This window comes from Anoplopoma fimbria, chromosome 19 (assembly GCF_027596085.1).
Source record: "Anoplopoma fimbria isolate UVic2021 breed Golden Eagle Sablefish chromosome 19, Afim_UVic_2022, whole genome shotgun sequence".
Lineage (NCBI taxonomy): Eukaryota > Metazoa > Chordata > Actinopteri > Perciformes > Anoplopomatidae > Anoplopoma > Anoplopoma fimbria.
Window position 1 is genome coordinate 21,776,236 of NC_072467.1, and position 26,644 is coordinate 21,802,879.

Consider the following 26,644-nt stretch of genomic DNA (forward strand, 5'->3'; position numbering starts at 1 on the left):
ACATATCATGCTCATTATGAGGGTTCATACCTGTATTGTAGTTCTCTACTAGAACATGTTTATGTGCTTCAAATGTTTTTACATTTTGACAGCTTTGCATGTGTTCCTGTGCACATTTCCCCTGAAAGCGCTCTAATAAACGTCTGGCGTTTGTATCAGGCAGGTTTCAGATATATATATATGCTTATAAGCTGTAACTGTGAAGCAAGATATTTCTGACTCGGAGCATATATATACTGCACCTGGGATGGAGTTAAGACTTAGTTCATTAAAATACAATATGGCTTCAGTGAACCTTCTGTGAGCCCACTGAATTCATCTCTGATAATTGTAAAGAATAACCTGCATGACACATCCCTTGAGGCATCACTCTGACAGATACAGGCTGCTCCCAGTGGGAATCTTCATCTGGATGGATGAGCAGCATTTAGGCAAATAAACACAAGCTCATCGTCAGCGTCTTCCAGTTTTGTGAGTGCCTAACGATCGTTCCCCCGGGGCCCCAGACGCCATCAAACTCATTTGTAAGCTGTGCGATACTCCCTTTGATTCCTACTGTCTGCAAAGGTCGCCACCGCCACCTCTAAAAATGGCTGCTGGCGAAAGGGGGCTGGGGAACTGGGCTAATTGAATCTACTGTACAGCTCATGAGACAGGGCAGCACTTAAGGCCACTGGGATTGGAGTATGAGGGGCCAGCCGGGCCTGACAGGACTCGGCCTGGATCAGTAGAGGGAGAGAGAGAGAGAGAGAGAAGGAGACGGAGAGAAGGGAGAGCGTTTTCAAAGTGGCGGTGAAGCTCCTCCGGCAGAGAAGAGGGGGAAACATCCTGGGATTAATTGTTGAGCGTTGGGGCCCAGCGGGCAGCGCGCCGGGCTTTGAAGTGCTCTGGCGTTCCTCTGCCTCGCACAAAGCCCCCTCCCTCTATCTAGCCATCCATCTCCGTGTCTCACTTCAAAGAGGAGAGGAACGCGACGTGGGCACGGCCAACTGTGCCGGGGTAAAACCCCCAATGTGTTCGCAGGCGGAGAGCGCTGTGATGCGACATCTGCCCCTGTCATCAGTCAGACATAAATCTGAAGAGTAAACCGGAGAAGGCCACAGTGAGAACATATTCAGATCCATCATGGTTCCTCTCTGACCTTTTCAATGCAACAAGGACAAGATACTGCACATTACACCGTGTGCAGCCTCACTGAGGGAAATGTCATGAGCAGTGTGCCGAGCTTGACCTTTTTCTTTTGTGTTACGCGTCGGAAACTCTGACGAGATTCTCCTGCAAGTCAGTGCTTTTGCTACGTTATATTCCAATTAACATATTTCACTTCTTTTGGACACTTTTCATCTTCCTTTCATCACATCCTACGGGTGGCTCCAGCGGGAGTCCCACCTTTTGACTCCCAGCTGTGTTAGTGCTTCGTTTTTACCTGCTGAGAGGACATAAAAGCACAGAGTCCATTTAGAGCGGAGGTATTGTTTTTTTCCTCTGCCGTATTGGTGCAGGATGTGAACCGTTGTGGAAAAAGAGGTCCGAAGAAGGCCAATCGGCTGGCTGGCTCCTCCACACAGTTGACACGGGGGCTGACTAATGGTGCCCTGGTGAGTTTTGATTACAGGCGAGGCGCACAACTCTGTGGGAATAACTCTGTCAGCGAGCGGCCGCCGAGCACTTCTTACCTTCTTCCCTTCGCCGTAGATCAGGGGAAACTTCAGGTCATCGTCCTCGATGGTTTTATACGCCCTGCACAGAGGAGAGAGGACACTTTAATGGGTTCCTGGTTTATGGCAGGCAGCGTACACGTGCCCTGGAGATACATCGCACCCCCCCACCCGTAGGCCTCGCTGTCGAGCCGACTGGCACAGAGAGAAAGAGTATGCTAGGAGGGGAAAAGAGAGACGGTAAGGGAAAAAAAATAAAAAATCCACCCAGACATCACACAGAGAACGAAACAGAGCCTTAGCATAATTTAGCATAGTTTTTTTCTTTCAAGCCAATCTAGTGAAAGTCTCCCCAGTGAGAAAGACAGAGACGTCTGTGCATGTATGAGACACTCTTGGTTTACTGTTGGATTTCTAAGACCGTCTGCTTCATGTGTGTCAGTGCGTGTGTGTATGTATGTGTCTGTGTGTGTGTACATGCATATGTGTGTGTCTGAAGGTCTGGATGTAAAGCAGCTTAATGATACAAGAGTCTCCACGTTTACATTCCCCTGCTCTCAGAGCGGTGTTTAAACTTCCCCAACTGATGAATAATTTACCGTCTTCAGATTGGGGCCAGACAGAGCCACAGTCCAAGGGGAAAAAAAGGACTGTATAATACTGTATGTATTCATGCCAGGTCTTAATTAAGATACACTTTCACCTCTAGAACTGTAGCTCAGAAACGTGCAGTGCAGAAACCCTGCACTCTTGCTCATAGCCAGTATACAGTTTAACTTCAGAGGAGCAGCTGTGTTACTATAAAGTACCAGAAACATTACAAATGTGAGCCAATTTCCAGGAGAGCTGCCAGCATAAAGTTTTCCATTCACAACTCACTGTAGAAAAATCTGGCCTCCTTACCTGGATCAAATAACATTTAGAAATACAGGTTGTTCTGTATTTTAAACTGGAGGAAATGAAAGAAGAAATGTTCATAAAAGTCATACAAATGTTACAAAAGTTTGTAATTTGTAATGCTTTTGATGTTAAAGAAATAAAAGAAACAGCAGCTATCTCGTCTAAGAAGCTGATTAAAATAAAGCTAAAGTGTTATTCCCAACTATCATGTGACCCGGCCACCCCCCCACACACACCTAATCCAACGTATTTCAGCTGCTGTGAAGCAGATTAGCAGGGACCTGGATGCTTTTTACATTACTGCTGGTTCCACTCAGAGAGACCATATGTTTCCACCTTAGGCGAGCGCCATACTGCTGCACTCAGCACTTTTTTTTAACTGTGTGCAGAGCGAGGACTATCGCAGCGAACGCAGCCCACAAACAGAAATACAGTTGGCAGGCCTGAGACTCTTCAGAGCGGTGAGCCGTAGAAGAGTTTCCTCACTAATGTTTGCAGTATTCACTTTGTGGAAAAACCTCTTAAACAGCAGTTTGATGATGCAAAACTTGAACTGAGCATTAAAAGAGGCTCTAATTAAACTGGTTTAGGTCTCGCCAGCTATTAAAGAAAAAAGGTAAACACCTTTCCTCCTGCCATATCACTTCAAAACTTCTTTCCTTTGAGTATTTCACCTTCAAGAAGTGAGGTCTCCTAAAGAAAAAAAAATACACCTAGACACACTCTTTATGTCATTATTTCAAAGAGGTTTTGAATGAAATCCAGTCTCCCTCTGGAGACTTGTGTTTACGGCGAACCCGTCCTGTCAGACCTGAGATAACGAGTGTGTGTGACGGAGAGAGAGAGATACACATTAATCCTGTTATGATGCCTGCTTCCCGCTCTGGGACACGGAGTCCAAAGAAACAGCAAGGAGAGTTTGCTCAAGGGGCCGTTCTGTTTGACCACAACACTGAGCGCTTTCACATCCAAGGGCTGTTTGGTTCGCCTGATACGTTGCAGAGTGTGACCGAGTGAGAGAGAGAGAGGGAGGGAGAGGGAGGGGGATGGGAGAGGAAGAGAGGGATGCAGGACGGGGAGGGGGGGGGGAGTGTATCATTCTCTCTGCAGGTGACGAGAGACAGGCATGAGCCGAGTGATGTCACCTCCGCTCGGTGCAAAGAGGAGTGACAGAGGAACATTAGCAGCGTGTGCTCGGCATCCTGATCCGCACGTACACATCTCTGAAACACACACACACACACACACACACACACACACACACACACACACACACACACACACACACACACACACACACACACACACACACACACACACACACACACACACACACACACACACACACACACACACGACGGACTTTGAGGTGACATTGTGGCGGGGGCTGTGGCGCAATAGACACAGCCGGGTTCAGATCAACTTTTTGGGCCAACCTTGATGGGCTTCTTTTTTTTCCCCGTAGATTGAGTGGTGCTTTCAGGAGCAAAGCAAGGCCAGAGTTAATGACAGTGATCCAACGACTCTCCAAATAGCATCAGTCACGTCTGTAGGAAAGCGTAATGGGAGAAGAGAGGGAAGAAGAGAGGCAGGAGCGGGAGACATTCATTGTCCATAGGTTCAGGAAGAGAACAGACATTCTAATGGGCGGTGAACCGAAGAGAGACAGCTTGAGCGCCGTTCATTGTCGTTTATAACTGCCCTCCTATGAGGCCTAAACACCAATTCTTTTTTCCTTTTCCTCTCCTCCTTTATCTTTATGTTTGCAGCTTCCATTCCTCTCTGCCTCTGAAGCAATTTCGCTCCCTAGCCCATCCTCTTCCCCACCTTTCCTCTGCCCGGCTGGTGTTGCCGTGGTGCTTGGATCACGTTGAAGGAGGACCAGCCGCTTAACACCCATCATTCCCGAGTCGTGTTTCGCATACAACAACGCCCGCCATCCCGGACAACGACCACTATTACAGATCGCAACGCGGAAGCTTCCAACTGGCCGATGGAGGGTGAGGCCAAAGAGAGCGAGGGAGAAAGATAGAGAGAGGTGGGCTGCAGGCCTGTATGCCTTCATTAGAGTGTGGCCTTGATCATCGATGCCTTTGAGGGAATCGAATGCTAGTGCACACACACACACACACACACACACACACACACACACACACACACACACACACACACACACACACACACACACACACACACACACACACACACACACACACACACACACGCAGCATGTTGGCACATCGGCTGCACACACTGACAGGAGAGTGTACCAGAAAGCTACAGAGACATGTGAAAAAAATAAAAAAGATCCTTTGTACCTATAGAGCGTCTGAACTGCACCTATACGAGATGACACAATTATGTCACGCCCACGCACATCAGAGCAATCCTCCACGCCGGCAGACGGGGTTCTAATTTAAGACCCAGACTTAGTCCGGGTGACACGTGCAGAGCTGGGTTATGGGTAGAACCTGATTAAAAATACATCACAGGCCGTCTGCGCTGCTGAGACAGAAAGCAGGCAGACGGCAGGATGAGAGTTCTGGGCCCGAAAAGGAACACAGCGGCTGACTGACCTACATCTGCTGAACCGAGCAGCGTCGCAGAAACACATTCTGTTCATCTTTTCTTAGTCGTCTGCACCTACCACTCATATGCATAAGTTTAAGTACAACACATGTTCTACAGGGGGTAGACATAATTAAAAAACTTCAAGAATAAAGAACATACATTTTTAAATAACTTCATAACCAGAGCAAAAAATAAAACAGCGGTAGAACGTACTTAAGTGCAGGTACTCAAGTACTGTGCTTAAAGCTCGGGTAGGTAATATATTAAAGTAAACTTTTTTGTTATATTTGTTGAAATTATTTTGACAAGCCGACAGCAATCAAATGTAAAAAATAAAATGCTCTGACCAAAAACAAAAAAAAAAAAACAGGACTTCAAACAGGAAACTAGTGTTCGAGTCCGAAGTTATGTTCATGACATGTTAACATATTTTACTTAACCATTATGCCTAACCATTATGTTTATCCTAAATCTAACTAAGTGGTTTTGTTGGCTTAACCTAATGTAACCAAGAAGTTAGCTGTTTGTGGTCATTTCACATATTTCTGTGAGATCCTGTTGAACAATAGCCACGTGTGCTGTTTACATTCATAATGATAGTTTTGGGAGAGTTGCTTTGGAGGGAGGCCTGAAGGGACCGACTGTCAGTGTTGCCAACTTGAATCTACTGTAATTGGAAATAAAGTTGGCAACACTAGTTGATGCTATATATTTTGCTATATATTTTTTAATCTGCAAAGACTTACTTTAACTGTCAAATAAATGCAGTGAAGCAAAAAGTATGTAAATATTTCCTTGTGATATGTAGTTGAATAGAAGTAGCATTAAATATAACTACTGAGTATCTCAGAGCTGAACATAAATACATTACTTGAATAAATACACTTATTTCTCATAACTGGGAGTAGAATTTTGAATACAGGATTTACACAGACAATTTGTTTGCTTTAAACCTGAATGCAGCATTTAACCTAAAGTGACCTCAGTAGCAGTGAGTGTATCTAACGTTAAAGTGAAAGTCCTTGGATGCTTTTCTACTTGGAAGAGAAAATATGCGTACACTTAAAGCTGCAGATGCACTCTTTCCCTCCCTCAGTTTTTTCCTTTGATTCCCTGGTCACTTTCCTTCTTTCTCCTCTTTCTTTTATCTCCCCTGCGCAGTTCCACTTGTACCTCAGTCCTAACCAACTCTTTCTTTTCTTCCTTCTTGCACCGTTTTCTTCATCCGACCTTTTCACCCCCCTCTCCACGGTAAGATAAAGAGCTGTCCTTAACGTGCCCACACATTCCTTCTTACCTTCCTCTCAGGTTAGGGTGAGCAGAAATGGCAAGGCCACTGCATGGAGCTCTTTCTGACAGTGAAGCTGTGAATGGCTTTTATACGCTGCTGCAAACTCAATAGGATGGATACTGGATATTTACATGAAGGGTACATTATGGGAAATCACTCCGACGCAGATAATATCACAAAGAAAGGTTTCGACAAGGGATAATTACATGAGGAAATTACTTTGAAATGTAAGGATTTAAAAAATGTAACCGTATATTTAACAAATGTGTTTTAGTGTGGTATCCTCACAGTCACTTGAGCACTGCATTTAATGTTAAACAGGCCCTATTATGCTATTTTCCGAGTGCATATTTTTATCTCAAGTTACAGTTACAACATGTTTTCATGCGTTAATGCTCATAATCCTTCTTGTTTTTCTCATCCTGGCTGTCCTGCAGCACCTCTTCTCACCCTCTCTCTGAAATGCTCCGTTGTAGCGCTTGCTCCTCCCTCCAGAAAGCAAAGTCTGCTCTGATTGGTCAGCTAGCCCACTCTGTTGTGATTGGTCAACGTTTCACATTTCAAAAAACTCTTCCTCCGGAGCTTCAGCTTCATCTCTCTCTTTTGTTGTTTGAGGGCCAAACTAGCCGGAAGGAGTTTTACGTAAATTCTGTAACATTGTGACCTCATAAAGTTACGGAAGTGAAGGAGAGAATTCAATGGAGCCGTTTCAGACAGCTCAGGAGCTTCTGAGGGGGAGGGTAACTCCTTTTAGGCATGGACTTCAGGTTTTACACTCTACGGACCTTTTACACATACAAAAATATATATAACACACTAAAGGAGAGGGAAAAAGTGGAAAAGCATAATAGGGCCACTTTAAGAGATAAATTCAATCAGTAAATCAGTCATAAATCAACAAAATCAGTCACGCACCATCCTGACATGGTGAAGTCCCGGTACAGCATCCTCTTCCCAACCTCCTTTCTCTGGACCCTCCTCGGGAATTCCAAATGTGTAAACTCGTTCCCTAATAAGTGGGGCTGCATGTAGGCCTTAGATATGGAAAGAAAGAAAGAAAAAGAAGAAGATTGACATACCCAGGGGATAGGAAAAACAATTCCACAGTCTATTAAGCTTGCAAAGAGAGCAGGCAGTGTAAGAGAGAGACGGAGCGAAGCATAGCTGGTATATCTCAACGGGAGGGGAGGTCAGCTCTGCTAATATCTGACAGCTGTGCTTTGCAGGAAAGGAGCTGAGAAAAAGGTTCTTACCAGGAACTGCAGTCGCTGTCTCTCAGATTCCGGTGTGAACTCTGCTGACATGGGGATGACTTCCCCGGCCCGGATAATGATAGCTCTGAGGGAGAGGAACAGACGGAACAAATCTCTGTTTATTCAACCTGGGACACAAAAAACAAAAAGACGCTCATACACGTGCGTCATTGCAAAGGTAAAACTCATTTTTGTCCACGTAGGCCTCTCACCTGCTGTCTCCAGCGTTCCCAACGTAGAGCTTCCCGAGCAAATAGACGACCACCAGAGCAGTGCAGCCGCCGGAGACGTTGTAGACCGCCTTGTCCTTCTCTATCTGCACATCCTAAACACAAAAACACACACACACACACACACAAATTAATACCCAAGAGCATATAATAAAAACCCATCCTCTGCACATAATCATGTTTCTAATCATCACAGCCTTCAAAAACTTTTTCCTATCACACAGCGCCACAAAGCATTTAAGCAAAAACCCTGATACTGAGTAAAATCTTACGCTGGTACTTAAAACCCAACGTGATGCTATTATTAATTATAGCACCATAATGAATTCATTCATCAATAGCTTCATAAGTCAAGGAGCAATAAAGCCGAATGGAAACCAAAAGGATAGGAGAGAAAGTTTGGAGCGGCCGCTGGTTATTATACCGGTTAATTAGCCCAGATTTAATTTGTTGCTAATTAAACCACAAAAAAAGATTAGAAAAAAAAAAAAACGAGCTACTGTATCAATTCATTAATTAGATGAATAATCAACCTGTCAGATAATTAATCAAAATGCTAACATAAGTTTGAGCCAAGCTGCTCACACTTGGTTTAACCCTTTTTATGTTTTCCGTAGCTATTGTTGATGCTAACAGTTCCCAGAGGGGCCCTTTAACGGCAAAACAGAAGCAGGAAGTAAACCCGGAAATATGCATGACCCCTCTGACACTTCCTCTTTCGCATCCCTCTGTCAATATCAACCATCAACATTTGCAGCAAAACCATCCCTAGCCAGTTTTCCCAAGAGGGATGTCACCCCAACTAAAAACATGTCGCCTTCTGCTCCGCTGTGGACGACCTCTCTCAGATTACAACTCTGTGAATGTGTGCGTTTGTGTGCAGAGTCTGTGTTTGTCTGACAGGAGACGGCAGTGGATGGTGTGTATAAATATATAAGTGTGTTTGTGTCTGGCAGAAAAGACAGATGTGTGTGAGGTCAAGTGTGTGTAGACAGTTCTGCATGTGTGTGCATTGAAAGCAATCATTTGTGTGATCGATGTTTGTGTGCACGTGCGACTTCATACGTTTGTTGGCACTTTTGTGCAGACTATTCTGTACGAGACAGAATTGGCGTGTGTGTTTTGGTGCATCTGTGTGTTTTTGAATGCATGTACTCCATCTTCCTGTCCAGTAACAGAACAAACACACACCGAGTATGGAGGATGGTGTGTGTGTGTGTGTGTATTGGAGAGGGTGAACAAATGTGTCCTTCACCCTGAATGAATTATGAATCCATAGCGAGCCATACATATTTATCCTTGCTGTGTGCAACACCTCTTGCTGCAGGCGAAGTCTTTAATAATGAAAATGTCTGCATAAACATCCACACCTTTCTCCTCCCCACTTCCGCAGAGAGGAATCTCCTAACGTCTGAGCTAAATAACCAGCAGGCAGAGACAAAATGGTTTCTGCACTTTCTTCGAATTAAACTTTTTTATCGTTTCCTTGAAAGAAGAAAAACAACAAACGCCACAAGATAGGACTGACAAATCAGGAATGACCAAAATTCAAGATAGGACATATGATCACAATCCATTACAAAAAAATAACTGAACCCAGTCATAGTCACAAAAAAGCTGAACCTCAAGGAGTTACGCACCAAAAAACAGAAACACCTCTCATCCAAGCAAACATCTTAGTATAGTAGTTTTTAACTTTTAGGAACTACCGAAAAACAACCAAGTGATGTGTTTGACCAGTTAAAGAATATATTATTTCCATGAAATGGACATAATAAGGTATGCTCATAGAAGATGTGAGTGAATGTTTAATAGCTTTTATGAACTATTTTATTCAACATATTGTCTTTAAAGCCACTATCTTCATAGCAATGTTCAGCCTACTGCCCAAAGAAGAAGAGAAGGTTTGACTGTATTGGCAAAAGCTTCTGTTGAGTCACCGCACTACTGATGATCTACAGGTCGGGCCAGACATCCTTCTCCATGCTGTTTGTAGTATGGTCTGTTATTGAGTTTGCAGAATTAAAGCCTAAAGCTATCAGGGCTAAAAACAGAAAAAGAAAACTGAGAACAGAGAGCCGTAATGGGAGAAAAACAGGTCGAACATCAGAAAAGATGGAAAACTCTGCTGGCGGTAATTAACTGAATCAATCATTTTAACTGATTAACAAAATCAGCGTGTTTTTTGAGGGCAAGAAGGACCTTTGGGCAAATTCTTTAGCTAATTCTCCTTTAATGTAGAGCATAATAACACACATTTTCTGCAATAATTCAAAATCCAATGGAAAAATCACTTTGGTCAAGGGTAACAAGGGAGATTCCAACTTCCGTGTTTGCCTACATCATCCCTGCAGCACTCTATATCTTTACATAGCAAATAGTTGTTTGCTGCTATATTAATGACCTGAATATGCAATAAAGCACCTTTAACATATAGCAATAAAAAACAAGGTAGGATGTAAATAGTTGGGTAAACAGTTAATAATATATCGAGTGTCAACAGTGTGGTAAAACAAACAGTTTGTGGCTTTGTTGCAGATATTTAGTTTGATCTGCGAGTATCAGTCAGTGTCACCCGTGGTAATTGGTCGCAAGTCAGGAAGAAGGCGGGACAAATAAAAAACACGAGTAAGAGATAGAAACAGAGATAGATAGCTAGGTCCAGTAAATGGAAGAAAAATGGTGCTAAATACTGTTTTTATACTAAAGACGATCATAAGAGGCCGGTGATATCATCTCTCTCTCTGAAACAGGCCCACCAACATCCTCTGTTTCTGAGCTACGTGTTGGTTTTGATGTTTACACACCCCTGAGTGTTTATTGAGCTTTAGTAGCTGAGTCACACACACACACCGGCCACTCCAACAGGAATTCACTGAGTCGTGTCAGAGGAAAATTAAAGGCGGATCCTGCTGATAAAATACACAGACTCAGTGAACTCTGAGACGAAGATTTAGAGTGATACCAAACCTTTCCAAGATCCTCTTGACACTTCCCATTTTCTTAAAGAATGAGCTTCATTAAAAATAAATAAGACAAGAGGCTTTAAGGAGTAAGATGCTGCCAGAATCGACTTTCCGGGTAGTTACTCAGCAAAAGCAGAAGGGACAGTTTTTGGGGTTCCAAGTGGAGATGTGTACCATGTGAACCAGTTTGCGATTTTACAAAAAAAAGATTACGTAAATAAAAATAAATGACAGCTGTGGAGGAAAACTAGGCACGTTTTTTCCAGCTGGTTACAGCATTTTGTTTTTCTCTCTCCTATGGGCTCTAATTACAATTAGCGTGACACCGAGCAATGAACTGGAAAGTATAGCTCTCCGAAGAACGGCTTTATAATCCCTGTAGCTGCAAGGATTGGAGGTACACGGTGACTGCAACGTTTAAAATGGTGGATTTCGGTGCATTTCCCCTTTAAGAAAGAGAGAGGACACAGAGGGTAAAGAGTGCAGATTCAGAGGCAGGGTGAGGAGCCAGAGAGGCATGAGAGAGAAGAGAGGGGAAGCAGAGTGAGACAGAGATGTTTGCTGATAGCTAGGAGTCGGAGGTAGATAAGGTTCTGTCCAGGAAAAGAACAGAGAAAATATTAAATATTAAAAGTTTATCCTCATTTTTAGTAACCTATGAATCTAAATCCTGATGTCTAAATCTAAATCCTGAATCATCAGGATTTAGATTCATAGGTTACTAAAAATTAGGATAAACTTTTAATATTTTCTCTGTTCTTTTCCTGGACAGAACCTTATCTACCTCCGAAAAAAACCCCGGATTTCTGCAGATTACTGCCTTGCTATTTTAACACATTTTGTGACTTTGCAACTGTAGTTTACAACGGAAAATCCTCATGACTCTAAAACAAAATCACATCATCATTACCCGTGAATCCACAATAGACGTCTCAATTCATTAACTGATCCTTATACAATCGTAAGGGACCTAACACTCTTAATTCCCTTTTTATGGCCATTTAGTTTTGGTAAGAATAGGTAATTGCACATCACCATCTAGTGGTGAAGAGGTGGAAACACCAATATGCACTATGTCATCGTATTTCCTGATTCGATTGAGCTGCACTGCCCTCTATCAAGATCTAATTCAACCTCCCCAAGTGATCTCACTCACAACAAAAAGCCTTAAAAAGGCTTTGTGCGGTGTTGACCTGGGTCGAGCGTTACTGGAAGGTGACTCAGTGTGTCTGGTAAAACCTGTTTCTAAGACCAGGTGGCTGCGGTTTGAATCAGCAGAACGTCACAGATTACATTTGATCTGTCATCAAACACAAAAGTAGACATCTAATAGATGTTATTCATTATTTTAATGTTACTTTACTTTACTTTAATTGTATCCTATACCATTGCTTACATTATTTTTTTTTATTCATGACTACACTATGTATTGTGTGTATATTTGTCGATTTATCAAATGACAGAATATGAATCAGCTATTTTCATTATCGATTTATCGTTTAAAGTCGTTTTTGAAGTTTCTCAATTGAGAATTTTTGTCTCATTCTACCATGAGAGTAAACTAAATATGTAGGTTTGAACTGTTGTTCAGACAAACAAGACATCAAGACTTGGATCTTGCACCTTTAACACTCAAATGATATAGATTTTGTTTGTAGTGTCATTTTATGGGGTTTAAAGGTGAAGGAATTCTGTATACAATTTTTGTTTCGTCAGTCGTGTGCAGTTATTACCAAGTTCTGTTGTGATTATGAAGGAAATGGCAAATGCATGTAACAAATGTAACTAATTTTGTTTTGAAAAAAGGGGCATGCCTAGCCTTTTTCTCCAAATACACATAAAACCAGGAATGAAGGAAACAACTCCGGGCCATTTAATGGGGGGATGTCCAGTGTTATTCTGGGAATGATGGGAAATCACTAACCGAAGTAGCAGTACACAACGAACATTAAAGGGAAAATGTTTTCATGGTTCTGTCATTTTAATGGTGTGCGTGCAATTCTTTTATTGTAAATGCCTCTTACCATGTCCTTGAAAGCATTCTCGATGGCTCCGACCACCAGGCTCTCGTGTGAAACCTTCTTCTCTGTAAAGAAGCGTGTGGGTGGGGTGCTGGGTGAGCCGGGAGCTCCTGCAGCGCCGCGGAGGGACGCAGCCCTGGTGAGGGCGCGCTGGGAGGTCGGGGTGAGGTGGTGATTGATCGGCTCCTCCCCGAGGCACGTGGGGGGCAGCAGGTTAGGAGTGCAGACGATCTCCAACACCTCCTGAAGGTGCAGGGCGATGTGGTGATGTAGAAGGCGGGCGGCCACCACAGCCGCCCCGGAGCCAGCGTGGCCATCGAACAACGCCCAGTAGTGGAAGGTCAGGTGGTCAGAGCTCTCCTGGATACAGATAGGAGCCAAACACACATCAGACGATGACACGTTTATCACTTGTGTCAATATTTGCATCTGCCGGATGTGCCATGTAAGAAGAAGAGTTCTGTCAGACCTTGCATTCTCACCAAGTAGTGACTGAAAATTAATTTATATTCTATTGAGAAACATCCTCTAATGTGTTAATGATTTTTAAGCTTGTCAGTAGAGAACTAGCCATGGGTTTTATTAGTCTTTATAGTCACCTGGAGTCCAAAAAATGTAATAATCAGTGTCTACATGGTTCCCTATTAATAATGACTGTGTGTTCAACAATTTCTCTAACAATCATCAGAAGGAGATATGAGCCAATCAAAATATTGCAAGGTTTAATAAGTTCTCTAAATGGATGAATCCAACTTCAAGAGTTAGGTTTATTTAGTATTTTTCATTATTATCAAAATGAATCAAATGTAATGACTCATCATCCTAAATTACTTCTGTGGTTCCTTACCTGGAGGGATCCACCAACCTCAAGATACTGTCAATGTCAGAAATAGGAAATAATAAGAAAAAAACCATTTCAGCTCTATGTGGCGTTTCTCTTATCTTTGTTTGTTTTACTGTGCGATACTATCCTTAAGCACACTAAAGGTAGGGAAACAACACTGGTGGAACTTCTTGCAACTGACATATAGGAGCAACATGTGGCGGGGGAGGAATGAATAGATGTTGTGTAGAGGGTCACAAGCAGAAAGGTTAGGAACCACTAATGTATACCGTCTCAGTGACCAGAAGAATAGAAAAACCCTTGTTCAATACCAGGTTGGACCAACTTTAGCCCTGAGTGCAGGTTTACTAAGAATCAAACAGAAAGCTGCATGCTCCAGTTGCCGACTTCAGTGATTCACACATTGCACAAACTTCATGGGTGAAAGCTCCATTCTATTGACACTGCATCTAAATTCATCCCATACTGTAGGTGTTCAGAGGAAGCGCTTTCTCAGGCTCTCATTCGGTGACGTCTTCTGATCTGAGAGTTCCCTTCATCCAGCGGCTGTGCATCCTGGTCTGCTCTGATGTTAATGTTTGCTCTGAGATCAATGCCTCATTATGCAAGGTTTGTGTTCCAAAGCCGGATACTGTCGTCTGTGCTCATCTACAAAGTGCTACCTCCCACATCATATTTACACAAAATGTCTCGTGATCCAGTTCAATCATTGCACAACTTTGAATTTGCCGTCTTCAAAAAGTGCAGCAACTCTGTAATTTGCCATGGCCAGAGGCCATGCTTTTTCCATCCTGTTAAGATGCAAATTTAACTCTCTTCTATGTATTCAAGTCAAATATAATGAAAGTATGGACATTGAGTAGCTATTGCAAATATTTCATCATGCCGTAACAATTATGTAAAGTGAAAACTGGAGGGCTGTTTGTTCTACAAAGGCAGGGCTTATACTGCATTTTTCTGGTCACTGGGTGTAGATCATTTCTGGTATTTATTTCTGCACACACACTAAAGCTCAGATTTTTTCTAAATATAGTGCAGGCAGGTTCTACAACATGAGATTACGAAGCAAGCGAAGAGCACTACAAAGGCTCTACACTACTCTTATCGGTCTAATATCACTGCAGTAGTGAGTCATGAGGTACTTGCATGAGTTTGCTGTAGGCTCTGGCTGGGCCTGAGTAAAGTACTGGTGGGCTGAGGAGAAAATGTTATCAGCAGTATTACATTATTGTACACAACATGCTGTACTTGCAGAAAGTTTGTGTGTTTCTGTAAGCAAATGTACTCGCATTCGCCCTTCCCACATTAGGCCGAGGCTGTGATGTGTGAAGGACTCTGTGCTGTACGCCCCAATAAACTGCTGATGGGACTGGATGAGGGGACACTGGGTCCCAACAGCCGGCCCCCAGGGGCATTCAAGGACTACATCCATACTGATGATCATTACCTAGATTTCATCAGTGAGTTAATGCTTTAAATGTCAAAGCTCCCAATCTGTGACCAGAATTGACATGTTAAAAAAGAGATGGCTGAGGGTTAGCATTTGATTTGAACTGTCTTGAACTGAAATATAAAATTCAGTTATTTATTCTTAAAAAAAAGAAAATCATAGTTTTAGTTGTTTTTCACCTAAACCAAAGGAAGTTGTTTTCTTCAATATTAAGAATTCATAATGTCAGCAGCACACACATTTGTCCATGTACAATCAAAGCAATCAGTCTCACTTTGGATTGTATTTTGTTCTCCAGAGTGTTAGAAAGACGACTTTGATTGACACTTGATGCCGCCTGAAAGCCTCGTGAGTTAAACTTTTTAAAAGAGTCTTGGGATAAATATTTGAAAGATTCACTGGCAATCATAAAACACCTTTCAATAGTTAACCATTAGCAGAATCCATTATTCAAATTGCAAACATTTTTTTATTGTTGTGTTTCCTCTTGAATTGTCATTGAATACCAGGTTGGTTCTGGTAAGGCCTTCCTCTATGGACATCTTCCTCTATCTTCCTCATTGTTGCAAATGGTAGGTAATGCAAATATTGTGTAGTTTATTAAACCTAATGTTCCCCCTACAACCTCAAAAACTCAAAAAAAATAAAATGTTTTCGATCTCTAGCCTTTGTTTGCTTTTACTGAATTGTAATGAACCTGCAGTGAGGTGAGTGTGCCGTGTGGATTCTGCTGCAAGGAATAGTTGTTGCATGGTTGTGTATTTGGTTAATTAGTAAGTGGTGTTGTGAGTGGCCGTATTTGTAACGATATTAGCTTTGGTGATGTGTGTGCAAAGGGTGTAAAGCCTAGTTGATTGCCTTGGCTGGCATCCATAAAGTTGATTGCATATTGGCTCTGTGTAAGACTTCAGCATCACACTGGTTCTCCAGTTTTAACTCATCACTTCCTCTGCTGTCATAAACTGTGTCTGCAGAATGTCAGAGATGGTGGGAAGGCTGATATTTCCCGATGGAACCGGATCCGTTTGTTTGACTCACCGGGCGTTCCGGGAGGCCCAGGCCCTCTCCATTGGGCAGGGAAGACCTCCTGCGGCTCGTAGGGGTTCGGTTGGGCGTGGAGCATCCTGCAGGTCTCCTTTTGACCACCAGCACCTCACAGCAGGCCTGGTCCTCATTTAATGAGCTTTTTCCTGCATTGATCACCCTAAATGTAGAAAAGATAACAGGACACAAAACAGGGGATTAAAGCCATGCATTACTTTAACAGGACACCTAAGATAAAGAGATAATAAAAACCACCAGTCATTTATAAATTAAATCTGCAGATTTTGAATAGAAACAGTTACCAGTATCAGTGTCAATTGTACAATAATGCCTATAACATATATTAATAGCCAACGCTGTTTTAGCAAAGCTGCTCTTAGCACTGTTGGAATTGGATCAGGGAATAACAGCTGAAAATACTGGACTGACAAATCACAGTTTAAACCAATTCAATCTAACCACTGAGAACACTTCAGAGGGTACAAAAATAAATGGGTAACTACTATATTCAGAGCCCAATAGCATTGTTTTGGTTCAATAATCGTTATACCTTTTTATAAAAATAATACATATTTTATGTAAAAATTGCATTAGGTGTCTGAATTGTACTGGTTTTTTTTTTTTAAATATCTGTTAAATTATCCATCATCAAACAGGACACCTAAGATAAAGAGATAATAAAAACCACCAGTCATTTATAAATTAAATCTGCAGATTTTGAATAGAAACAGTTACCAGTATCAGTGTCAATTGTACAATAATGCCTATAACAATATATTAATAGCTGTATAACAGGTGATCCCGAACTTTTGAGCGGCAGTGTACATAAAAAAACAACATTATTAGTATCAGAGAGAGAGGTAGATAAAGCTTCAGGATGGGGGAGGTCTAAGGGATGAACTATTTCCAAGACATCTGTTGTCTCTCATCTCACATCATTTTTCCAGCACTCCGTTCTATCAGAAACAGAAACTGTTTGGTTACAGCTGTCTTGGATTAAACTTGCATTTATCACTTTACTTAGATGGCAAATCTCCTTAATTTTGGTGATGAAAGATGATACACAGCTGCATGTAATTCAAGGGCTTCAATGTCCTATTTAGCGATCTCCTCCAAGATGTGACCTCTAATCCATATGACGTTATTAGGACTATTAAACCCTTTTCCAAAACTCAATTTCTGTGTCAGAGTTTCCCTTCAAGGCAGCATATTGTTTCCAATAATCAAAGTGAGACAACGTGAGATAAAGTCAGCAAATAGACACTCTTTAAACACACATTTCAATTTGAGAACCCACGCTTGTAGGTGAGAGGACAGAAAGATACATAAATACTGCATTATACAACAGCTGGCAGACGGTGTACTGCTGCTGTGAGCTGCTGCAGTCTTGGACAAGCACACGCTGCTTTCACAATACTCCAGGCATTCTTGATTTGGCCACACTGTAGGAGATGTTAAGTCTACAGTGGTCCTACTGTGAATATGGTATCTTATGAAATTATTGCTAAAGAGTTTAGATGGGCAAGGGGCATGCAGGGACAACATGTGAAGTCTAAATTTGTATTTTTCTTGTGTGTTGGTGGATTCTGTCACTTTTTATTTCAACAGACTTTTGTCATAAAAACACAAAGTTATTAAGCTTTAAGTCTTAGAGACTGGTAGCATGTCTCTTTAAGCAATGGCTCAAGTGTCGTATCTAATAGATGAGACATTATATGGCTACATGTTGGTATGAGAGGCGGCCATGATTGCTTCCCTGTGGAGGATCTTATATAAGTAATCCTAATTGGTCCTGGGGATGAACATGAAGAGCACAGACCCTCTGTCTCCAGCTAAGAAAACACTGTGGGTTATAAAACCGACAGGATATTGACTGGGCAGACCTTCACTCAGTAAGATTGATTTTAATTGGGGTCTTACACAATGGGCTATTCACCACTTCCCTGTCCTAAAAACTAATAATAGCACAACTCCCTGTGGTGTGTCAATAACACAGGTTTACATGAAACACTTGATTTTGCCTGCACAGTATTGGTGTAACGGGCCGTAGTTGATCAGTGAGCCGTATGGATCCGCCCTCACGGTTCTGCACACATGTGAATGGTCCACAGTTTAATCGGTATCGGTCTCGTTAGATATTTAGTTAAAAAAATGCAATTAAGAGATCGGCATTAATGCGAATGTGACTTTTTTTAAATTTCCTTATCATTTGAATTGTGTTTTTATGCAAATAACCACTATAAATGACTATAACAAAGGTAACGGATCACAATTACAAACATCTGATAGTTTACATTGACCTCAGAGCGGTTGAAATGAATGGAATGAATGGAATTTTTGATGATCAGCAATTGGTATCGGAGGCAAAAAAACCTTTTGCTCCCTTTTCTTTTGTACTAATATGATCCGATCCTTGACTGAAAACCGTGATATCCTGAGTTTGTGAGTGAGCACTGTTCCTTGTAATCCTTATGGGGTTGAAAGGATCAGTAAAGCAGACCTCACACACCTCTGGGAATGACTGGGCCGTTTTAGTTGCACACTAAAAGTGTCACCCTACGACCTCAAACATATTAAAGATTTTTTGTGTTTTTGTTGTGTTTTAACATCACCAAGGCAGTGAAAACTTGTTTTCTGGTGAAAATATTTTCTTTAAATGCACCTTGATGCAGCTCTGTAAGTCCTTGATCCTTCGTCTTTGTTAGTCCTGGAATAATTCAGTTTTTTATTTTCTAGTTAGTGTGTCTTTTTGTTCATTTTGTCCTTGAGGACCGTGCTGCCTAATTTGCTTCTGTTTTTGTAATACTAGTTCCGTTCTCGCTCGTTTCCTTGCTGTGTTGCTACAATTTGCAAAGGAATGTCACAGCTTTAACTGCTATGACAAGTCAAGATGTCTGCTTTTAATATATTTGTTGTAATGCTCAGAAAGCATTGTGACATTTAAAGAACAAGATGGGAGGACTTGACTTTTTTTTTTGTTGCACAGCAGTTCAACTGCATCTCAGTCTTCATCAGCAGATGGAGTGTATATGTAAGCAACTTGCATGAATTCTCCATGTCAACTGTGCAAACTCCATCCAAGGATGAAGACCATGAGATCTGGTTGAAAAACCCATGAAAGGGACTCAGTGGACACTGAGTTTAGATCTTTTTTTTATTGTCAGACTATTCCCATGATAAAGAATGAACCTCATACTTAAGTTATGGGGATATTTGCTTATTTTGCCTTGGAAATGGCAATATCTGTTTTATATATCAAAATTCAGGATTGCTGTATTTGAGAGAAATACTTGAGATTTAAAACAAAGTTTTACCGTTTTATTGTAAATTACTAAAACATTTTTCCACAGCCTATCCTTCCAGTCAGCAGTCGTTTTCAGTTTAAAACAGTTTGAGTTTTCCCCACAAGTTCTTAAAATAAGTCTATGTAATGATGGTATGGTCTTGAAAATTACCAACAGTTATGTAAGTATACAGTATGTGATGTGTAGTTAATGTGTTCAACTCTTTCCCCTAACTTCATGTGATGAATAGAGGCCACACACTTCAGACACCGTCATGCGTGTCTGAGACCAAAGCACTGCAGGGAGCAGCAGCCATTTGACCCCGGACCGTCACAAGATTAATGACAGTTGAGCTATTTGAGCCTTTCATCTCTGATGTGAGAGGAGAAGCCATCCAGACCCCAAGGCCCGAGCAGCGTCTGAGAGCAGGGCTGTCATATTTGGTTACCTCGTTTCATTTCTTCCCATTTCAGACAATGACATGACCTTAATTACTCCGTCTGAGCTGTAAACTACCGTGTGTCTCCTCTTTGGGAGTCTTTATTCTTTTTTGGTCACACTTCACCTCAAGTTTTGCTCCAAAAGGTATAATCAGACACCACCAGGTCATTTATGGGATGTTATGAAACATGCCTATCTTAATATTCCAATAGCATTGCCACTTTTACATATTGTATGTCTCTATTGGTCATTTTGTTTTGCATAACTCCTTATTGCAGATTTTACCTATGTCTAGATAATCCTTATTTGCTATAATCCTTTGCATCTATTTTGCTACTGTACTTTCTTCAGTTTTCACAAACAAACAGTTTTCACACGGAGGATAAAGATAAAGATGATCTTATGATTTTATTATGGCAGTGCGTAACAAGTCTCGTGAATGTTAACTCATAGTTCACGTTAAGGAAAGCTGGCACTGAACTGAAGCAGCATTACGTAGTTCCTGCCTCAGAGCGATGTGGTCTGTTGATGTAGCAGAAACAACACACGTGCTGTATCATGTGATTAAGCACTGGCAAGCTTTGTATGTCGAAAAAATAAAAAGTGCTGCTCATGTGCTTCCTCTCCACAGCTGAGTGATAACATTGACTTAAGACTGAGGAAGAACAAAGTGGTATTATGGATAAACCTGCGTTAAAAATAGAAGGATAACATGCATATTTATGGCATTTTGAGTTGTTTATAACATGTTTAAACCCTTTTTAATCTTGTAAATGCATGCCATAAGTTATAAAAAAAAATACCAGCTTCTTACTGTTTAACATCTACTTTCTTATCTCTGTTCCGTTAACTTAGATGTCAATGCTGAGTAATGTCAACCTACAGCTTTTCTACACATAAGACCTGAAATGCCCTCTCACACATGCGACTCTGCTGACCTGCAGACCAAACATACAGTGTGCAGTGGTTGTGGTGCTAGAGTTCAGTTTACAGACGCATATTGATTAAGTATTGATCGGACTGCTGCTGAGGTTGAAGGATTGTGTTGGTCCTGGGACAGTAGAGTGAAAGATAGAATGAATAAGTGGTTTGGAGAAGCTCTGTCACAACTAATTTACTATCTCAGTGCAACTTTACTCTCCCCTGCCAACAAGTAAGGTGGAGGAGGTGATGAGAGGAAAGAAGTGGAGGAGAGGGGAGCTAGGGTGAGAACCATTGGAACCGTGTTTGTGCTACATTATCATCAAACTTCGATTGGACTGATGACGTGGCTCTAACATTTCTTAATGAAACTAAAGAACTGGCTTTGGCATAATCATTCCACCACTGGATAGATTTCTGTCTTCTATATGTTATGCTCATTGCCAGCTTTGATTGATTCTCAAGACCTCACTTTTATCAAAATTGAAGCTACACATTAGGTGATGACCACAGTGTTTTTGCTGTCCCGTCTCTCGTCCCATCACTGTTCTCCCTCCTAGAAAGTAGCTTGGAACAAATGTCAATGGAAACATCCAGACATTATGAGAGTATCGGAACCTGGACCAGGTTAAGTAGTCAGGTAACTAAGACTGCAAGTAATGATAATTGTCATAATCTATTTACCGTTTAATTATTTCAGCAATTAATCAATCACTTTTTCATTTGACTGCATCTAAAACATTTAGAGGAAGGGACAAGAGGTAAGGTAACATTTCAAGTAATAATGAGGTGCCTTATTAACGTTTGTTAACTGTGACTTGGCCGTTTTGTTTTTGTGAACGTACATGGTCGAACCCTGAGTTTGAACCCTACAAAACCTGACTTCCTGGAGAAAGCACCGCCCGATTTAACTTATTGAAGGCATCAGACGCAGTTTCCACCTCGTTTTTAGAAACACAAATCAATACTTTTTCGGAAACACAAAGCGCTGTGAGCTGCACCCAAACAGTGAACCGAGGGCACAAGGGAGAATCGTTCGGGGTCGGAAGCTGATGTGTACGTGATGGGTGGAAAGGCAGCAGTAAACGTAGCCTGTCTGCAAAAGTGCGCCGGAGAAGAGAGAGGGCACTGAGCAATACTCAGTGATCCATTCAAATGATTGTGCTCACTGGACCTGACAGTGCAACCGAATCAGAGGCGGGGAAATCAGAATCCATCCCATAGAGCTAGATCTGCTCTTCCTGTCTCCACAGGGAGCAGCTCAGCAAGACAGGATAACCTCAGCAGTCAGGATGTTGGAATGAACCTAAAAGCAAACCCAGAGACCCGTAAATATCTGACCTGTTAACCCTTACATCACATCATCTCATATGGACTCAGGTTTTTCTCCACTAGCAGTAAGATTTAACAACAACAACAAAGCCTGCTGGTCAGCCAGCTGTTGACAAATCCCCAGTATGGCTCAGTCCTGGCAGATGCTACGCAAACCTGGCACACACACTCACACACACATGCACACACACACACGCTGGCAGCAGCATGACATCTATTCGTGAAGTAGGCCTGTTCAACTGATCCTGTAGAATTATACGTCCTGTTTAAGTATGCTGATTTTAATAAGACACAGAAACCCCCAGGACAATAACTTTGTTTGTGTTTTGTTCGTGAACTAGCAATAATTCTGAATAAATCATGAAATACACAATTAGCACAAAAAATAAATCTGAATTATCATTTTAACTAAAATTAACCTACTTTAGAACATAGGAGTGGGTGATGGTTTCCTCTCTTTTCTGTTTTGAGATTAAAAATTCTTCACGGCAGATTAGCATGAGGGAGCATAGCGGAGGGCGTGTATGAGAATCAAACCATTTCAAAGGATTTCTTCAGGCAGAGACCATATAGATCTATCTCTAACTGAAACAGTCATAACATTAATAGCTCAATCAATAGACATTTTATCTACAACATTTTTAAGGACTGAATCAATCAAAAATTATGAAGACTTTTCCTGTTCCACTCTATAAAATGTAAAGGATTTTGTTGCTTTTTTTTTTTCAATTTTACATCACCCAAATTGAATATCTTTGGGTTCTGGACTGTTGGCCAGACAAAAACAAGCAATATGAAGACATCACCTGGAGCTCAGGGAGGAAACCTACAGATCTTTTACACATAAGCCAAGGACCTGAAATGTTTCAGTTTACAGACGCATATTGATTAAGTATTGATCGGACTGCTGCTGAGGTTGAAGGATTGTGTTGGTCCTGGGACAGTAAAGTGAAAGAGAGAATTAAACTTCGTCACAACTCATTTACCGTCTCAGTGCCACTTTACTCTCCCCTGCCAACAAGCAAGGTGGAGGAGGTGATGAGAGGAGAGAGGGTGAGGACCATTTTGACCATGTCTTTGCTACATTATCATATCAATATCTTTGGGTTTCTGGACTGTTGGTCAGACGAAAACAAGCAATATGAAGACATCACCTTGAGCTCAGGGAGGAAATAAGTTTCTCTCTAAACGTAATTGAGGGTGCAGTTTTGTTGTATGGGAACGTAATTCTGTTTGAGACGTGGTTGGTTTCAAACGATTGATCTGTAAATAGGAAAAATAGCCAGCGAATAAATCAATACTGAAGATCCTTTTCAGTCGCAGCCCTAATCTCTCTCTCGCTCTTTACTGGCAAAGTATTAATCGGTCCAGTTTACTTCTTGTAAACAAAGACAGTTGCCTTGAGGGAGTGAGACTGCCACGGTCAGTTGTGTTGAAGCCCCCGGCTGAGTTCAGATGAAAAGCATTTGCACACTGTTTGTTTTAACAGCAAGACGGATGAAGTTGAAACATTAGATGCAAAGAGATACTGGGAGTGCCTGCACGCAGCGTTTTCATCGATTAAACAATTAAGCTAAAAGAAACGGGCGCTCCATCATAACAGCCCATTAATGGCAAGAAGGAAAGACTTCACGTCAAAAGGAGAAAAACAAGAAATTGAACTCTCGTATTTGAATTCATGGATTCAGTGCACTGAACTGCGGCGTCACACACTGTGTTGATTGGACCGCCTCAAGGACTGAACTGTGACCTGTACAGTTATGAGACAGCCTCACTAACAGACAGACCACCCACATACTTCAATGTGGGAATGCATGAGTAGAAGTGATTGTGACTCTGCGCTCTCGGGCATTAGACTCTGATGACTACCCTGAGCCTTCCTCGTAGCACTTATTTGCATTCGTATTAGTTGTTGCACTTACTGTATTCGTATCAGTTCGCTGCACTTATTGAATTTGTATTTGTTTACTGCACTTATCCTATTCGTAGTAGTTTGTAGCACTCATTATATTCGTATTAGTCTGTTGCAATTATTGTTTTCGTAGTAATTTGCCTCTGCACTATACTTTTGCTCTGGCTTATGCTTTAAGATGCTTGTTTAAGAAAGGAGATGCACTTATGACTTCTGGTGACTAGTAGTTCTCTTGAATACCTATGTTGAATACACTTCCTGTAAGTCGCTTTGGATAAAAGCGTCTGCTAAATGACTGTAATGTAATGTAATGTAATGATGAGAATAAGAGTTTATCCTACTTTTGAGTTGAGTCCTGTCAAAGGCGAATGTCAACCACACGAAGTGAAAAGGTTTTTTGTTTGTATGGTGCAGGTCTTGTTTAAGCCTGTCGAGACGTACAGCACGCTGGTCTCAAAAGCATGCAAATTGAAATCGTTCCTGCTCCGTCTCCTGTTTGCTGCTGTCAGAAAAATATTCCACCAAGTCTGCATTTTCTCAAGTTCGGACATTTGTTTTTCCTGCAGCTGCTACTATCGAAAACAGTTTACTGAAGAACAGTTACAACTTTGCTTTTCATGAGTCAAGCTGCTGAACTGGATGCTGTTTATAATACAACCTTTTAGAAATCAACACAGACAGTTTATCACAGCCTCGGCAGGAAGCCAAATGGATTGTTAACGCCCAAACATAAGATGTGATATCAATAATACAACACATGAACTCTGGTCGTGATTCTGGAGGAGGAGGAGGAGGAGCAGGAGGACTTTTAGTGTCCGACAAGGAAAACATGAACAAAAATAATCTAAAAACCTGATCTCTATAAGTGATGTGTCATGCGTCTCCTGTAATTTACATCTAAAGAACACAGTCAGGTTTTACCAGCTTTACTGAGACTCACTACTGTAGGCTACTTATACTCTGCACACAACGAGCAATGAAACAGGTTAGGTGGTAAACTGACTATTCTACCTTTTTGTGAGAGCTTTCCTGACTAGCCTCATGCATGCAGGTTCCATTAAAACATGTTATTGCTATTTCAAAATAAAAGCTACATTTGTTGATGTCATTATGTTGAAGAAAAAAAAAAACCCCACAATGATCTTCTGTCTTACAGTCTGCACCTATAACAAGCTTATGCCATTTTACCTTCTACTACCTCTGCACAATAATAAAGCATTTGTGTATGGCCTAGATTATAATAACCTTATCAGTTTGGCGGAGGTATGTTTATGCCCTATAAATATGATGTTTATCACAGGGGTGGAGAATATAAGGGGAAAGGCCTGCTTCTCCACCTTGGCATATTTTCTTAATTGTATCTACATATGAATCCTGCCATAATAAGAATAAGAATAAGAATAAGAATAAGAATAAAAGAATAAGAATAATTCTCATGTTTACGCATTGATGGGTTGATCTCAGGGGGAAAAAAAAAAAAAAAAAAAAAAAAAAAAAAAAAAAAAAAGGATGCTCCGTGTTGTATGCAAGCAAAGATGGACGCGCACAGGTTACTCACTCTGCGTAGCCGGTGGACCAGGGCAGCCTCTTGGTCTCCTTCAGGATGAGGATCGGTCTGGCGATGTGATCCGCAGAGCACTCTATCTCATCCGGCGACAGTCCCAGGAACTCCGGCCTGCTGTACGGGTACTTCAGCGGCAGCTCGGAGCCGCCTGGATGGTCTCCGTTGGAGCCTCCAGCCATCATACCTCCCATGAAATTAGCCACCGCAGATTTCACACGCGTGAGCATGGTCCTGCCGCAGCTTGGGTCCTAGGCGATGCGATTGCGTGTGTGTGTGTGTGTGTGTGTGTGTGTGTGTGTGTGTGTGTGTGTGTGTGTGTGTGTGTGTGTGTGTGTGTGTGTCTCTCTCTCTCTCTCCCTCCCTCCCTCCTCCACACACCCACACCCACCCACCCCGATTGATTGATGCCCGCACGGCGACGCAGTGTCTCCGCGTAAAGACAAAAGGTAGCCACGGAGCGGCCGCGGAGACTCCTCCGGCGCAGCGCTCCACTCGGGCTCCAAACGCGGAAATCAAGACAGAAACACCCAGAGAAAGCTGAGCCAGAGAGAGAGAGCCTGCACGCTGGGTCATGTGACAAACCGGTTGCTGCTGGTGGATTCGGTCTCACCGGCGTCTCAGTGAGCGGCTTAGTGTTGACAGTGCTGGAGGTCAAAGGTGCGTAATCCCGGCCAAGGTGCGGCGCTGGCGTGGAGCTGCCCGCAAAACTGGGCTCTCCTTGCACGTTTCATGGAGGTCAACAAAATGCTAAGATTATGATAGTTGTTTTAGCAAAATGAACTAGTATTTCTATATGGAATATGTTAGGGATATGCACGAATATAAAGGGTATTTCATTGGTTGGCCAAAATGTCATTCACTCAGATTTGTAGGCTACTTTATGGCAATAATGGCATCTGTTAGGCCAGTCTACTGTTAGAGCAGCCTACTCCAATATAGGAAATTAAAATAGTATTATTTGG

At 41.9% G+C, this 26,644-nt stretch overlaps 1 protein-coding gene across 1 annotated transcript in view; it reads right to left on the bottom strand.

Moving 5' to 3' along the window:
- Positions 1 to 25,958, bottom strand: part of ppm1h (protein phosphatase, Mg2+/Mn2+ dependent, 1H) — a 31,334-nt gene extending 5,376 nt beyond the window's left edge. Inside the window, exons 1-7 of the mRNA XM_054619998.1 lie at positions 25,677 to 25,958; positions 16,223 to 16,388; positions 12,894 to 13,250; positions 7,886 to 7,998; positions 7,674 to 7,758; positions 7,336 to 7,454; positions 1,677 to 1,740 (exon numbers count right to left, since the gene is read on the bottom strand). Of these exons, the coding sequence (XP_054475973.1) occupies positions 1,677 to 1,740; positions 7,336 to 7,454; positions 7,674 to 7,758; positions 7,886 to 7,998; positions 12,894 to 13,250; positions 16,223 to 16,388; positions 25,677 to 25,909 (1,137 nt within the window). The 5' untranslated portion in view covers positions 25,910 to 25,958. The remainder of the gene's footprint in view (positions 1 to 1,676; positions 1,741 to 7,335; positions 7,455 to 7,673; positions 7,759 to 7,885; positions 7,999 to 12,893; positions 13,251 to 16,222; positions 16,389 to 25,676) is intronic.
- Positions 25,959 to 26,644: the final 686 nt, after the last annotated feature.